Raw genomic sequence first — 16976 nt, 5'->3', positions numbered from 1 at the left:
AGCTCTAGAAAGAGGCCTGAGTTGGATTATTTTTCTAATCGATTTTCCAAGTCGGAGCTCGTTTTTTTCGGAGTTCCCAGTTGTTTTGAACGCACTGAAGTCGGAAGTCGGACATTTCCGAGTTCCCGGTTGTTTTGAACGCGGCATCGATAGTCCAATTTAGACGTGTCACCACCTATGATTGGCTGATGTTCCTGACCACCTGACTGACGTATAATGTAGGCGGAAGTCTTCTTCTGACGACATTTGTTTTTGAAAAAAGGCTAGTGGAAGGAAAATGGAGCACAAGACTGAGACTAGTCACAAGGTAAGATCAATGTATTGAAATTGAAGTTTAGATTTACTGTTCGTTTGATTGATTCGGCCTGTATTAAAGGGCCGCCAACTAAATAGACTCGGTTATCACCATTGTACGTTAGCTAGACGTAGCTACAGTAACTAGCTAACGTTATAACAACAAACAACTAGTTTCATAATTATTTCCATAATGGCAGATGAGATTGATATTTGCTGGTGTGATATATGACTTGTTCAATAAATTGGCCATGAGAAATATAATCTTAGCTTTGCTATTTTTATTATTGATGATACATTTCAGATAATATTCAGGATAGTTATGATGGTATATTGTATTTGTATGGCAGCTAACTAGATCTATCAAATTGGGGTCAGTCAGTTTAAGTCCAGTAAGCTATATTCTGAGCTGCAGTAGACACAAATCAAATGTTATTTGTCACATGCACCGAATACAACTGGTGTAGACTTTACAGTGAAACGCTTGCATACGAGCTTCCCAACAATGCAGAGTTTAAAAATAAAATACTAACACAAAGAATAAAATAAAATGCACAGGAATGGAGCTATAGACAGGGAGTACCAGTACAGACACTAGCTGGGAGAAACCCCTGGCAGGCACACAGGTGGAATCACTGTGTGAGTGACTCATAGTGCTCATGTGACTCTATTTTATAGGCTACAGTAAAGTCAGCTAGCACATCCTCTTTGGGATGTCATACGATTGTCATCCCCCACCCTATTCCCACTCTCAGCACTCGTTCACACTTTCTGATTCATTGCACTGGAATCCATTACATTTTGCCATAAGTTTTCACAGCAAATTATATTCTATTAATAGCAAATGTTTTGTCACACAGCTGGTGTTTGAGAAGGAGGGGGTGTACCTCCACACCAATGCTAAGAGGAGCAACCAGGACACCACAATCCCAGGATTCATCCGTATAGTGGAACGGGTAAGTTGGGCTTCTCCCATAGACACCATATTTACAGTAAGCTCCAAAAGTATTGGGACAGTGACACATTTATTGTTGTTTTGGCTCTGTACTCCAGCACTTTGGATTTGAAATGATACAATGACTATTAGGTTAATGTGCAGACTCTGTCAGCTTTATTTTAGGGTATTTTCAACCGTTTATGAGTTACTACTCTTTTTGTACATAGTCTCCCCATTTTAGGGGGCCAAAAGTATTGGGACAAATTAACTTAAAGTAGTCAAAAGTTTAGTATTTGGTCCCATATTCCTAGCACGCAATCATTACATCAAGCTTGTGACTCTACAAACTTCTTGGATGCATTTGCTGTTTGTTTTGGTTGTGTTTCAGATTATTTTGTGCCCAATAGAAATTAATGTTAAACAATGTAATTTGTCATTTTGGAGTCACTTTTATTGTAACTAAGAATATAATATGTTTCTAAACACTTCACATTATTGTGGATGCTACTATGATGACAGATAATTCTTAATGAATCATGAATAATGATGAGTTAGAAAGTTACGGAGGCATAAATATCATACCCCCTAAAAAATGCTAACCTCCCCTGTTATTGTAATGGTGAGAGGTTAGCATGTCTTGGGGGTATGATAACTTTCTAACTCATCGTTGTGTCATTTCAAATCCAAAGTGCTGGAGTACAAAGTCACTGTCCCAATACTTTTGGAGCTTACTGTATATGACAATATTGGTTGATCCAAGACCATTTCTAGTCCTATTCAAAGTGTACTCATCCCTGTGGTGGAAGTCTTTGTCATCAATAACTTCAATAACACATAGGCCTATAGATCATATACAGTATGTCCTTTCCTTCTTAGCTTTAGGCTATAACACATTATTCTAGATTAGACTAAGATGTTTGTCTATGTTTACAGGGTGGGGACCCAGCTTTGGAGTGGAGCGCACTAGAGGACGAGGGTCGAAATGCTCCTGCTGTATTCTACACTAAAAAGGTGAGCGCTTGTTTAATACACTAGTGATACACATCACTCTGTTTTCTTAATATTCTTAATATATAGCCTCTCTTCCTCTTAGGATGGAGAAGGAGGGGTGGAGGACACCAACTTTGACCCTGGCTATGAGCCAGACTGGGCAGTCATCAGCACAGTGAAGAGAGACCGAGTCAGAGAGCACCCCCCCGTCAAAGACACAAGTAAGTAGACTTTTATAACTGTCCCTCTGTGTTTATAGTTCTCATACTAGGCTATACTCACAAGTGTGTTTGCACCACGTGTACAGTGCTGTTGTTGATGTCACCCCTCTGTTTCCAGGCCAGTGGTCGTTCTCCCTGCCTCTGTCGGAGCTGTACTCTCTGCGACGGTCCCGTTTCTCCCTGGCCCGTAACTTCCTGGTTTTTACCAGCAGGGGTGGCCACCCCCTCCCTCCTCTGCACTTCCACAGGGGGGGCACCAGGGAGCTGCTGAGGGCCCTGCAGCGTTACATCATCCTGGCCCCGTGAGTAGCAGCAGACAGCCAGCTCTCCCTCTCTCTCTCAGATCAATGCCTCAGAGGAATTCAAGCCATTTCACTGGCGTTTAACTGGACTCTGAACAGTAGAGAGTTTAGCAGTTGTTGTACCCAACCCCCCCTTACTACATATGTTTGGAAGCGTATTTTCCATACTTTCTCTCTTTCTCGCTTGCTCGCTTGCTCTTTCTTTCTTTTATTCTGAGATTCTATATCTTCTCTGTCGCTGTCTGTGTCTCTTACTGTCTGCCCAACTGTCTTTTTCTTTTGTTTTAGATCCCCTGTAGATGGTCGTCTCTTCCTAGCGTATCCCCATGACTCTGGGGCTCTCTCTCAGTCCTTTGATGAGCTGCAGCTCTTTGACGATGGAAGCTCCGACCTCGTCTCTGTAAGTCTTTTGCTCTGTGTGTGTGCTATTCTCTGAGAATGTGTCGTGTGTGTTTATAATTATATCCATCTCTTTGTTTCCAGAGGTTTATCCAGGACCCTTATGCCACCACCTTTGGGGGATTCTCCAAGGTCACCAACTTCTTCAGAGGGGCTCTACGACCACCAGATTCCCCCTTCTACCCCCGTGGCCCTCAGGACCACCATGGGCCCCCTTCAGCTGACGACGAACCAGGCTTTGAGCTAATTTCCTGTGTAAGTGGGGGGATGGGGGTGGAGATGTCAGGGCTAGTGATAAGAGTTTATATCTGTGGAGTAGATGGAGAAGAGGACCTCACTTTATAGCATCCAGATGTTGGCTATAACATACGGATGGTGATATCATCCAGATGTAGAGTGGTGAGAGTTTTCTTTTATGTGCCACCAGGGGGTGGAGCTTGGCCCTAAACCAGATGTAACCAGGGGACAGCCTCTCGACAAATGGGAGGAGTTCCTGGACCCAGAGGGGCGTGTGAAGGACCCACAGCGAATCAAAGAGCTGGTCTTCAGGGGGGTAAGACCTTACAGTTTAATTCCTCTCTTGTAAAAAACACCTGACACCATCTTCCATCCAAATGTGTTTTGCTGTCCAGTGTCTACACCATGTCATTCACACCATCCCTCCTCTCCCTCTCCTAGGGTATCACGCCATCCCTGAGGAAGGACGTGTGGAAGTTTCTGCTGGGTTTCTATCCCTGGAATAGTACTGTGAAAGAGAGGGAGGACATTCTGAGGATGAAAACGTTAGTCTCTTATTTCCCTCGCTTGTTATGGCTCTCATCACAGACGGTGACTTGTCTAAATGTGAGTGTGTAAATGTATCTCCTCAACCCCTCTGTGTTTCTCTGTCTTCAGAGATGAGTATTTCAGAATGAAGGTTCAGTGGAAGTCAGTCAGTGAAGAGCAGGAGATGAGGAACTCCCTCCTCAGAGGATATCGCAGCCTGATAGGTCGGTGTTGCTGTCTGTTAAACATGATCTCACGCCTCATTGATTGACACACATTTTATGATTTGTTACTTATCTGTTCACGTTATTTTGATTGGACAGAAAGGGATGTGAGTAGAACAGACAGACACAACATCTTCTTCTCTGGCAATGACAACCCAGGCCTGACTCTTCTCAATGACGTGCTGATGACATATTGCATGTTCAACTTTGATCTGGGTAAGCCACTCCCCTTGTCCTTACAATGGCTTTGAACTTTCAAGTGTATCACATTTTAACTGTATTTATTATCAAGATTTCCCACCTGACTCTCCTCTCTCCTTGTGGTTCCTGTTGTCTCTCTCTCTCTCCCTGCAGGCTATGTCCAGGGGATGAGTGACCTCTTGGCTCCTCTCCTGTTCGTCACCCAGAACGAGGTGGAGTCCTTCTGGTGTCTGACAGGCTTTATGGAGATGGTGGTAAGCACCTTACTCTCTTGTGATATACTCATATATTACCACATATACATTATACACAATTGTAATGTTCTCTCTCTCCGTCCCTCAGCACCAGAACTTTGAGGAGTCTCAGGAGGCCATGAAGCAGCAGCTCCTCCAGCTCAGCCTGCTGTTGAAGGCTCTGGACCCTGAGCTCCTTGACTACCTGGGTAAACAATGACTATCACTCAGTCACTGTGTTTCTCTCACACTTTACCATAACCCAACAGTGTTATTACTCAGCTGGTAGAGCACGGCGCTTGTAACGCCAAGGTAGTGGGTTCGATCCCCGGGACCACCCATACACAAAAATGTATGCACGCATGACTGTAAGTCGCTTTGGATAAAAGCGTCTGCTAAATGGCATATTATATTATATATTATTATTATAGGTAGACATTCATCATGCAGTCAATTCTCCAATCAGTCAATTGATTATATTTGACCTTAACTCGAGGTGTGTTGTGTCACTACCTGGATGCGTAAACCATTGAAGTAGTACATTCTTCACATTGTTATTGTTATGTTTAGTTATTATGTTGTGTCTCTCTTTCAGACTCCCAGGACAGTGGCTCTCTGTGCTTCTGTTTCCGTTGGTTACTGATCTGGTTTAAGAGAGAGTTCTCCTTCGAGGACATCCTGTCCCTTTGGGAGGTGAGTGGGTGGATTCTACTCTACACACACAACACTCATTAGAAACACTCAAATGTAGCCTAGGCCCTACACACTAAATGGAAAAAACACCCATACTTTTACAATATATGTAAGAAAACACACAGTGAATGCACTTTTCTGTGCTAGGTTCTTTGGACTCGTCTGCCCTGTGAAAACTTCCATCTGCTGATGGCCGCTTCCATTCTGGAATCACAGAGGGGGGAGCTCATCGGCTCTGACCACGACTTCAACACTATTTTGAAGGTTTGTTGGAAATGTTTGAAGTCATTTTTCTTAATGAAGTTGTCTTTTTGTTTGTGTGTACAGTACTAAGGACTGTGTATGTGTCTCTATGTGCAGCACATCAATGAACTGACCATGAAGCTGGATCTGCAGACAGTTCTTCGAGGAGCTGAAGCTAACTACCTACAGTTGGCCTGCTGCAAAGTAGGGAATATCTTCGAGGGGGATACATTCATATGGACATGATATATTTAACATATTGTATATTGTCATCTAACCAATCTAACCTCCCTCTCTCCATTCCTACTCTGTCAGAAGCTGCCAGTGAAGGTGCAGGAGGTCATTGGTCTGTACGTTCCCCCCAGCTCTGATGACGAGACGAGCCCAGAATCAGAGTCACACGAGACGCAGCAGCTTCTCAGCCAATCACAGGCAGCAGCTACGGAAACGAGCCAGTCAAGTAATGGCGCTGCAGCTGCAGCACACCCTCGCCCTACCTACCCGTAACTCTGAAGAACTGGGTGATTGACATGAGGAGCGAAAGCCATGAACCGCTGTGAGGTGTTTTATATAGGAAGATATAAGCTCAGTGGCCAGTTTATTAGGTACACCCATCTAGTACTGGGTAGGACACCGTTTGCCTCCAGAACAGCCTGAATTCTTCGGGGCGTGGAAATGTTGCTCAATTGATATCAAGGGGCCTAACGTATGACAGGAAAACATTCCCCACACCATTAAACTACCACCACCTACCTGTTCCATTGACACCAAGCAGGATGGGTCCATGGACTCAAGCTGCTTACACCAAATCCTGACTCTGTCGTCAACATGACGCAACAGGAATCGTGATTTGTTGGACCAGGCAATGTTTTTCCACTCCTCAATTGTCCAGCGTTGGTGATCGCGTGCCCACTGGAGCCGCTTCTTCTTGTATTTAGTGGATCCCGGTGTGGTCGTCTGCTGCAATAGCCCATCCATGAAAAGGACTGGCGAGTTGTGCGCTCCAAGATGCCATTCTGCACACCGCTGTTGTACTGCGCCATTATTTGGCTGTTTGTGGCCCGCCTGTTAGCTTGCACGATTCTTTCCATTCTCTTTCGACCTCTCATCAACGCTCTGTTTTCGCCCCCCAGGACTGCCGCTGACTGGATGTTTTTTGTTTGTCGCACCATTCTCAGTAAACCCTAGACTGTTGTGCATGAAAAGCCCAGGAGGCCAGCCGTTTCTGAGATACTGGAACCGGCGCGCCTGGCACTGACGATCATACCACACTCAAAGTCGCTTAGGTCACTTGTTTTGCCAAATCTAATGTTCAATCTAACAGTAACTGGATGCCTCTCTGCCTGCTTTATATAGCAGGCCACGTGAATCACTGTCTGTAGGACCAAACCATGTTCGTGAAAGGGGTAGTGTACCTAATAAACTGGCCACTGAGTGTATATTGGATAAAATATTGGAAGATATATGAGAGAGTTTGATGATAATGTACTGTACTACAGGATAAGAGGGGTTGCAGACTGTTATTACCATCTCTGACAGACGGGCATTACCGAGTGAGCGATGAGAGGTTTTTTCATGAATGTAACTATCCCAAGATAATTATACAGTCTATATATGCAGTGCTTTGTCTTTATATAAATACCGCACTACATTTTTTTGGTTCCCTTAAGTATTTTGTGTGTAATCCAAGTGATTATGTCCAGTCATTTATATATGCATTTGTGTACCTGTCTCATGAGTTTCTTGCAGTCTTTTTCCAAATCCTTCTTTGTGCGTAATGCTGCTATTTTAAAATTGTCTGTGAAATTGTTTTATCCCTGCCTTTCTATCTCAGCCTATTTGTCCCTTTTTAATGGTGTATCAGTGTGTTTATAAACGGCATATGTTACTGTTATTCCTTCTCTCCATTCTCTCCTCTCTATTGCTGTTCTTCTCACTCTCTAAGCGATTCTAAATATAAAATGAAGAATAATCTTACAGACAGAGCGTTACAAGTACTGTAAAATGCCTGCCTTATACAGTGTTAGCCAAAAACATTTAAGCTCAGTTTTTCACAATTCCTGACATTTAATCCAAGTAAAAATTCCCTGTCTTAGGTCAGTTAGGATCACCACTTTATTTTAAGAATATGAAATGTCAGAATAATAGTAGAGAATGATTTATTTAAGCTTTTATTTATTTAATCACATTCCCAGTGGGTCAGAAGTTTACATACACTCAATTAGTATTTGGTAGCATTGCCTTTAAATTGTTTAACTTGGGTCAAATGTTTCGGGTAGCTTCCCACAATAAATTGGGTGAATTTTTGCCCATTCCTCCTGACAGAGCTAGTGTAACTGAGTCAGGTTTGTAGGCCTTGCTCGCGCACGCTTTTTCACTTCTGCCCACACATTTTCTATAGGATTGAGGTCAGGGCTTTGTGATGGCCACTCCAATACCTTGACTTTGTTGTCCTTAAGCCATTTTGCCACAACTTTGGAAGTATGCTTGGGGTTATTGTCCATTTGGAAGACCCATTTGCGACCAAGCTTTAACTTCCTGACTGATGTCTTGAGATGTTGCTTCAATATATCCACATAATTTTCCTTCCTCATGATGCCATCTATTTTGTGAAGTGCACCAGTCCCACCTGCAGCAAAGCACCCCCACAGCATGATGCTGCCACCCCCATGCTTCATGGTTGGGATGGTGTTCTTCAGCTTGCAAGCGCCCCCCTTTTCCTCCAAACATAACAATGGTCATTATGGCCAAACAGTTCTATTTTTGTTTAATCAGACCAGAGGACATTTCTCCAAAAAGTGCAGTTGCAAACCGTAGTCTGGCATTTTTATGGAGCAGTGGCTTCTTCCTTGCTGAGCGGCCTTTCAGGTTATGTCGATATAGGACTCGTTTTACTGTGGATATAGGTACTTTTGTACCTAATTCCTCCAGCATCTTCACAAGGTCCTTTGCTGTTGTTCTGGGATTGATTTGCACTTTTCGCACCAAAGTACGTTAATCTCTAGGAGACAGAACGCATCTCTTTCCTGAGTGGTATGACGGCTGCGTGGTCACATGGTGTTTATACTTGCCTACTATTGTTTGTACAGATGAATGTGTGGTACCTTCAGGCATTTGGAAATTGCTCCCAAGGATGAACCAGACTTGTGGAGGTCTACAATTTTTTATTTGAGGTCTTGGCTGATTTATTTTGATTTTCCCATGATGTCAAGAAAAGAGGCACTGAGTTTGAAGGTAGGCCTTGAAATACATCCACAGGTACACCTCCAATTTACTCAAATTATGTCAATTAGCCTATCAGAAGCTTCTAAAGCCATGACATCATTTTCTGGAATTTTCCAAGCTGTTTAAAGGCACAGACAATTTAGTGTATGTAAACTTCTGACCCAATGTAATTGTGATACAGTGAATTATAAGTGAAATAATCTGTCTGTAAACAATTGTTGGAAAAATTACTTGTGTCATGCACAAAGTAGATGTCCTAACCGACTTGCCAAAACTATAGTTTGTTAACAAGAAATGTGTGGAGTGGTTGAAAAACAAGTTTTAATGACTCCAACCTAAGTGTATGTAAACTTCCGACTTCAACTGTACATGCAGTACTATAATGTTTAAGGTTTTTAACCACCAGTATTATGTCATAACAATATTTTCACTTACCCGAAATTGCTGAATCTTAACAAGTAAAAGGTACAAAAACAATAAATTACTGGTGATAGGGACCATTTTTTTCAGATGTTGTTTACTAGTCATATGTTCCCACCAGACCGTGTGACCCCCTTCTGTTAACCCTCCACTACCCTCCCAAACTGTTCAACCTAACACTCCCATGAATCTTAATGTGTGACTGGTCTATGCCCTCTCCCTCATCTCAGTTTCATATGAAGTTTTAGACATGGAACATGCTAGTACTTATAAGATAAAATCGAATTGCAAACAATTAAAGATTTACCTGAAAACTAAAATACAAGTATTTATTTGAAATAGGGAAACTGTTTGATTGTATTTATTAGGAATCCCCATTAGCTACTCTTTCTGGGGTCCAAACATATTAAAACACTTACATTACATATAAAACAAAATATAAAACAGTACATCATATAACATTATTACACCACTACCAATCTACAATACAAAATGTTTAATACCACCATACAACAATATCACAATGTGTGCGTATGCATGTGTCTATACCTTTGTGTGTGTCTCTTCACAGTCCCCGTTGTTCCATAAGGTGTCTTTTTTTCCTGTTTTTTAAAATCTGATTCTACTGCTTGCATCAGTTACCTGATGTGGAATAGAGTTCCATGTAGTCATGGCTCTATGTAGTACTGTGCGCCTCCCATTATCTGTTCTGGCATGTCTTGTGGGGTATGCATGGGTGTCCGAGCTGTGTGCCATTATTCCAAACAGACAGCTCGGTACATTCAGCTTGTGAACACCTCTTACAAAAACAAGCAGTGATGAAGTCAATCTCTCTTCCACTCTAAGCCAGGAGAGACTGACATGAATGTCATTAATGTTAGCTCTCTGTGTACTTTTAAGGGCCAGCCGTGCTGCCCTGTTCTAAGCCAACTGCAATTTTCCCAAGTCCCTCTTTGTGGCACCTGACCACACTACTGAACAGTAGTCTAGGTGCGACAAAACTAGGGCCTGTAGGACCTGCCTTGTTGATAGCATTGTTAAGAAGGCAGAGCAGCTCCTAATTATAGACATACTTCTCCCCATCTTAGCTACTGTTGTATCAATATGCTTTGACCATGACAGTTTACAATCCAGGGTTACTCCAAGCAGTTTAGTCACCTCAACTTGCTAAATTTCCACATTATTCATTACGAGATGTAGAGGTTTAGGGTTTAGTGAATGATTTGACCCAAATACAATGCTTTTAGTTTTGGAAATATTTAAGACTAACTTATTCCTTGCCACCCATTCCGAAACTAACTGCAACTCTTTGTTAAGTGTTGCAGTTATTTCAGTTGCTGTAGTAGCTGATGTGTATAGTGTTGAGTCATCCGCATACATAGACACACTGGTTTTACTCAAAGCCAGTGGCATGTCGTTAGTAAAGATGGAAAATACTAAGGGGCCTAGACAGCTGCCCTGGGGAATTCCTGATTTTACCTGGATTAAGTTTGTGAGGCTTCCATTAAAGAACACCCTCTGTGTTCTGTTAGACAAGTAACTCTTTATCCACATTATAGCAGGGTGTGTAAAGCCATAACACATACGTTTTTCCAGCAGCAGACTATGATCAATAATGTCAAAAGCTGCCCTAAAGTCTAACAAAACAGCCCCCACAATCTTTTTATCATCAATTTCTCTCAGCCAATCATCAGTCATTTGTGTAAGTGATGTGCTTGTTGAATGTCCTTCTCTATAAGCATGCTGAAAGTTTGTTGTCAATTTGTTTACTGTAAAATAGCATTGTATCTGGTCAAACACAATTTTTTCCAATAGTTTACTAAGGGTTGGTAACAGGCTAATTGGTCGGCTATTTGAGCCAGTAAAGGGGGCTTTACTATTCTTAGGTAGCGGAATGACTTTTGCTTCCCTCCAGGCCTTGGGGCACACACATTCTAGTAGGCTTAAATTGAAAATATGGCAAATAGGAGTGGCAATATCGTCCGCTATTATCCTCAGTAATTTTCCATCCAAGTTGTCAGACCCCGGTGGCTTGTCATTGTTAATAGACAACAACAAAAAAATTCACCTCTTCCACACTCACTTTACAGAATTCAAAATTACAATGCTTGTCTTTCATAATTTGGTCAGATATACTGTGTAGAGTCAGCAATTGTTGCTAGCATATCTTGCCAATGAAAAAATTAGTAAAGTAGTTGGCAATATCAGTTGGTTTTGTGATGAATGAGCCATCTGATTCAATGAATGATGGAGCTGAGTTTGCCTTTTTTCCCAAAATTTCATTTTAAGGTGCTCCAAAGCTTTTTACTATCATTCTTTATGTCATTTATCCTTGTTTCATAGTGTTGTTTCTTCTTTTTATTCAGTTTAGTCACATGATTTCTCAATTTGCAATACGTTTGCCAATCGGTTGTGCAGCCAGACTTATTTGCCATTCCTTGTGCCTCATCCCTCTCAACCATAACATTTTTCAATTCCTCATCAATCCACGGGGATTTAACCATTTATACAGTCATTTTCTTAATGGGTGCATGCTTATTAGTAACTGGAATAAGCAATTTCATAAATGTGTCAAGTGCAGTGTCTGTTTGCTCCTCATTACATACCACGGACCAACATATATTCTTTACATCAACAACATAGAAATCACTACAAAACGTATTGTATGACCTCTTATACACAATATTAGGCCCAGCCTTTGGAACTTTGGTTTTCCTAGATATGGCTACTATATTATGATCACTACATCCAATGGATTTGGATACTGCTTTCAAACAAATCTCTGCAGCATTAGTAAAGATATGATCAATACATGTTGATGATTTATTTCCTGGTAGGTTGACGGATAACCTGAACCAGGTTGCAGGCACTGGTTACAGTTTGAAGCTTTCTCTTGAGTGGGCAGCCTGATGAAAGCCAGTAAATATTTAAATCACCCAGAAAGTATACCTCTATTTATTTATTTATTTATTTATTTATTGCATTTCGTATTTAATAATTGTATTTTTACTTTTCTGCAGTACTCATTTGGAAAAGAGGCCTGGATCTTAATGACTTCCTGTTGAAATAAAGGTTAAATCAAAAAATAAATGGTATTCTTGTCAGATGGTCTGCGAGTTTTAATACTCTTTGTTTACACTGTAGTTATTGTTGTGAACTAATAACATTTTGTGTAAAAAAGCACTTAGTTGGTTGACTTAGTTCTGAGCGATAAAGTGTTGTTTATCAGTTCTGTAGATGGTTTATGCAGTGTGTTAACTGAGTGAGCAGACCCCCTCCTCCCATTCCCCTCCCCTTTCAGCAGGTGTCTGTGTGAGGTGGAAAGAGATGGAAAAGGGGATCTCTGTCCTCCACTGTCCCGGGCAATGAGGTGGAAAATGAGGGGCGGAGAACCACACCCCCCTCTCAAGACCGACTGGGTCGTTCATGTGTCTCTCCGTCCCCCTCTCTCCCTCCCTCCTTCGCTCTCCTCTGTCTCAGTTTGAATACAGCTGCAATGTATGAATTTAGCAGGGTACTTAAACAGGCGGGCGATCTGTCACTGTGTTTCTCTTCCCCACGCCCCTCTCTGCCCTCTCTCTCTCTCTCTCTCTCTTGACCTGACCTCTCCTGACTCCCACAGCCAAACTCACTCTGGCTCTCATTCAAACTCAATCTGTTTTCAGTGCTACTCCAATCACTGCTTATGGATGATGTCTCTCTCAACAGCCATCATCCCCTCTAATTCTACAATGGTCCCAGTGTGTTGGAGTGATAATCTCTCTTGTGATTGTGTTACCTCTAGTACCAGATAAGTGTGCTCTTATGTAAGAAGAATGCCTTTTGTATTCTTCTTGGGGTTTTCCAGCAAATGTGCAACCATGAATAACACACACACACGAACATGCACAGGTTACTAATGATTAAGAGGGATATTTCAGCAATGAAATCTCTGGACTTCGAATACATTTTTAAAAAGGGCTCAGAAATTATGCTTTGACTTTACACAGTAAATGTTAGTGGGAAACAGAAAATAAATTTCAGTTAAATATAATTGCATAAAACAGATACTATTTTAAAGGAATACATAACTGCATTAAAATAGATCTATTTGAAGGTCTGATTATAGTGATTGATTTAAAGCGGCAATCAGCAGTTGAAACAATAAGTGGCTCCCTGCCCCTGTTTTGATAAAGAGCTAAGGGATGGGGCTGTAGAAATGTAACAACTCTCAAATTCATAGACAGAGCTATGGATGCAAGGACTGACCATCCAGGATATCAATATGATAGTTTTAATCATGTTTGTTTACATTTACTTTGTTTACAAACATTGGGGTAAAACAAGCTAATACTTTGGGTTCTGATATGCAGATTTCCCCTTTAATCAAGTAAAAATAAAAGCTAGCCTTAATTTATGCTTTTATCTTATGATATTTTAAGGCTGATTCAAGAGGTGTGTAATTGTTTCATTTTGAGCGCTTCCCAAATGTCTGTGTGAAACATGAGCCCACATTTGTCCCTTAAACCACCTGTAGTGACTCACTGTGTCAAATACAATCTGAATTCACTATTCGTAAGTGTGACCCCATTGTGACCGTCAGGGGAGTCCCCGAGGAGCATGCGAGAGTGTGTCTGCTGTCCAATGAATGTGTGAAGTGTGTGTGTGTGTGTGTCAGAGAGAGAGGGGACCCAGCAGAAGGCCAGGGGCTGGTGTCTGACACTGATTTGTAAAGGAGACAATACGGCTCATTGACCTGCCTGCTCCACTGTCTGTTGCTCATACCTCGCCCTGTCCTCCCCAGTGAATTCACTGCTCTTTAAACAGGGGGAGCAGATTGCCACAGGCCGGGGGGGGGTGGTAATGGGGAGTAGAGTGACGGGACACAGGTTGCTTTGACAATGAGATTCCTCAGAGAGTTCTGGGCACTAGAGAGAGAGAGTTAGAGTTTCATGCCAAAAGTTAGACATTTAGAGGCAGGAAATCTTTATATTTACTGTATATATTAGTTCGTAGCACAATAAATACTGTATAGCTACATATAGGACAAAAATATTTTGTAAAAATGCAACCTTGGAAACATTCAACACAGCATAAACCATCACCTTGCTTTTCTAATTAACCCCAATTATAATTGATAATTTCTTTATAAAGTTTATATTATTTCATGGGTGAGAATTTGGAGCGTTCAGTTTGAGAAGATATATTTCCATCTTTTCTCTTTCCCCCTCTAATATTGTCAACAAACAACCTTCTCCTTGTGTTATCCATTCCCATTGAGTTTGGAGATGACCTTTTCTCTCTCTTTCTCCCCTTCTCCTTTTCACTGTTGGGGGCAAGCTGTTGCCCTGTCCCTGCGGGCCCCTCCCTCTCTTGTCTGCACCCTCTCTCCTCCCCTCCCTCTCTCTCCTTCTCTATTTTCTCCCTCTCTCCACCTGTTGATGCCATTGTTGTACAGACAGCATTGTTGTCTTTTTATTATTTTATGTCACTCACTATGTTACCACCCTCTTTCTCTTTCTTTCCCTCTTCACCACATCCTCTCTGTCACTCTGTCTCTGAGGGGTATAAAACCCAGACAGCGGAGGTTCGGGCTAAGATTCACACCAGCGCCACAAAGGAACACACATGCAGAGGGGTGAGGAAATAAGAGGACATCCAACATAGCAGTGACAAGAAGAGATTTGAATTGAGTTGGATTTGTTGCAGATCTTCAGAACACATATTGGTCCTACATTCTCTCTCCTTACACTGACAGAGTAACATTGACTCGTTGTATCTTTCGCTCTCTGGACCGAGAGGAACACAAACCCACCCAGGTAGTTGTGTGTGTGGGCTAAGCTGAGGGATGTCTGTGTTTGTGTCTCTGTGGTGTGAGGAGGAGGTTCGAGGCCAGCATGGCCAGGGGGCCCAGCAGGGCCAGGCCAGGGGCCAGTCACAGCTCCGGGCCCCCTGGGACCCCAGTGTGTCTGGGCAGCGGGTCATCCAGGGGCTGTTACAGGTGGAGGAGAGATATCTGCCCTCTGCCCTCTACGTCGCCCTCATCCAGAGAGAGCCAGAGCGCAGAGAGGAGCTCGCCAAGTGGGCCATGGAGGTATGAATTTTCAATCTCTGGATTCCATTTTCATCTATTTTAATGTCTTTGTTATACTGTGATGAGGCACTAATTGATTATCTCCTGTTGGTCTCTCTACTAGGTATGCTGTGAGTGTGGCTGTGACGAAACAGTGTTTCCCCTGTCTGTCTCTATGTTGGACCGCTTCCTGTCTGCCTCCCTGTCTCTACCTGTCTCACCCTACTGCCTGGCTGCAGCCTGCATCCTCATCGCCTCCAAACTAACAGAGTGCGACACAGTCTCTGCTGACTCTCTTTGTGCTGCAGCTGAGTACAGCTTCCTGCCCTCCAACATACGGGTCAGTCACCATGGTGATAGAGAGGAGAGACACTTTCAAAACTCTGTATGTGATAATATGGTGGACCTTGGAAATGCAAACCATCTCTGTATTATTATGTGCATTGTATTCAGTGGACCATACATACACTAAATGAAAATGTTTTTACATATATATATTACATGTATATTGATGTTATTGCCCTTTCATCATAAGGAGATGGAACGTGTCATCCTTGCGACTCTTCGATGGGACGTGGCTGCGGTAACCCCTCAGGACTTCATCCCACATTTCCTTCCCCCTGTTGGGGAGAGGAAGGATGGAGAGACAGACACAGAGGAGTTCTTCTCCACACTGCGTCGGCATAGTGACACCCTGGTTGCCATGTGTGTCTGCGACTACCGTTTCCTGGGAGCCCCTCCATCCCTGGTTGCTGCGGCAGCGCTGAACTCTGCCCTCCGGGGGTTGGGCAACAAGGGTCCAGGTCATCTGGGTCATATGAGTGCTACACTGGCAGAACTGTGTCAGATTGACCTGGTGAGTGCCTAGCAGTATCTCTAATATCTCTACATAGGATATCTCAACATATTGGTTGTATTACAGTCAGGAGCTGCAGTTCAACTCTATTCAATAGCAATGCTAGTGGGATTTGAATGAAAGACTGATTTAGATGTGAAAATGGGAAAAGAAAGGACCACAGAACTAAGTGTTTGAGTTACAGATTGGTTGTGTTATGGTTAGTGTGACTGGAAGGATACTGGTTTTAACCCTAATTTGTGCTTCTCTTTCTTGTTTGATCACAGATGGTGTTGCAGTGTTACAGTGAGCTGATAGAAGCTGCCCTCAAACAACGGCTCAGAGGTGGACTCCAAGACAGTGCCATGGAGAAGGATGGAGAAATAGAGGATGAAAGAGCAGGCACTCCTACTGATATGAGAGAGATTGATTTCTAAACACTAAATTGTGTGTGGCATTCAAAGTGTGAATCAATCAAAGTCCTGCATGTAGCTCATCAGTGAAACTGATATAAATTCTATATGACCTCAAATGCTCTACAATGTATTATCATATTTTGAAATGACTTCAATTTAATATAGTTTATTTATTCATTGTGTGTTTTCTGTGCCATATTTATTATCTATTTCATGACTGTGATTCTTTGTCATTGTGTTGATAGTATGTCCTTAATCTATTATTTATCAATTTATTTATTATGTGCAATTACGTAATGTTAATTTATTTCAATTCACCATTGTTTGTGTTTGTATGTGATGTGACACGGTATTTGATGAAATAATATACATAGATATCTATTTTTCAAAGTAATTAAATAAATAAATACATACTTTTACATGTTGGAATTTGATATTTTATTTATTTTCTCTTTATATGTGAGGTGTGTGATGGACAAACACCCCTATAGAAATAAGACACCATTACAATGTAAATAAAATACAA

General features: G+C 42.1%; 2 protein-coding genes across 2 annotated transcripts; both read left to right on the top strand.

The window, feature by feature from the left end:
* The first annotated feature begins 222 nt into the window (after positions 1-222).
* LOC121568915 (TBC1 domain family member 17-like) lies at positions 223-6606 on the top strand. The gene is made up of 17 exons (XM_041879394.2): positions 223-307; positions 1155-1250; positions 2165-2242; positions 2325-2442; positions 2561-2744; positions 3033-3144; positions 3228-3398; positions 3571-3696; positions 3822-3925; positions 4038-4132; positions 4232-4348; positions 4487-4587; positions 4676-4775; positions 5162-5259; positions 5407-5523; positions 5620-5706; positions 5818-6606. The coding sequence occupies exons 1-17, from the start codon at positions 278-280 to the stop codon at positions 6007-6009; spliced, it is 1926 nt and encodes a 641-aa protein (XP_041735328.2). The 5' UTR covers positions 223-277; the 3' UTR covers positions 6010-6606.
* Positions 6607-14745: 8139 nt separating this feature from the next.
* Positions 14746-16869, top strand: LOC121568933 (G1/S-specific cyclin-D1-like). Its single transcript, XM_041879420.1, has 4 exons — positions 14746-15220; positions 15324-15539; positions 15735-16055; positions 16322-16869. The coding sequence occupies exons 1-4, from the start codon at positions 14975-14977 to the stop codon at positions 16469-16471; spliced, it is 933 nt and encodes a 310-aa protein (XP_041735354.1). The 5' UTR covers positions 14746-14974; the 3' UTR covers positions 16472-16869.
* Positions 16870-16976: the final 107 nt, after the last annotated feature.

Source organism: Coregonus clupeaformis, unplaced genomic scaffold (assembly GCF_020615455.1).
Source record: "Coregonus clupeaformis isolate EN_2021a unplaced genomic scaffold, ASM2061545v1 scaf0112, whole genome shotgun sequence".
In the NCBI taxonomy this organism is placed as follows: Eukaryota; Metazoa; Chordata; class Actinopteri; order Salmoniformes; family Salmonidae; genus Coregonus; species Coregonus clupeaformis.
The sequence above is the reverse complement of the archived record's forward strand: the minus strand, read 5'-3'. Positions and strand labels throughout refer to the sequence as shown.

Excerpts from the sequence above, each read along its gene's own strand:
- LOC121568933 (XM_041879420.1), top strand. The coding sequence starts at position 14,975 with ATGTCTGTGTTTGTGTCTCTGTGGTGTGAGGAGGAGGTTCGAGGCCAG. Across the intron at positions 15,221-15,323 it reads TCGCCAAGTGGGCCATGGAG|GTATGCTGTGAGTGTGGCTG; the intron begins GTATGAATTTTC and ends TCTCTCTACTAG. Across the intron at positions 15,540-15,734 it reads TCCTGCCCTCCAACATACGG|GAGATGGAACGTGTCATCCT; the intron begins GTCAGTCACCAT and ends TTTCATCATAAG.
- LOC121568915 (XM_041879394.2), top strand. The coding sequence starts at position 278 with ATGGAGCACAAGACTGAGACTAGTCACAAG. Across the intron at positions 2,243-2,324 it reads CTGTATTCTACACTAAAAAG|GATGGAGAAGGAGGGGTGGA; the intron begins GTGAGCGCTTGT and ends TCTTCCTCTTAG. Across the intron at positions 5,260-5,406 it reads ACATCCTGTCCCTTTGGGAG|GTTCTTTGGACTCGTCTGCC; the intron begins GTGAGTGGGTGG and ends TTTCTGTGCTAG.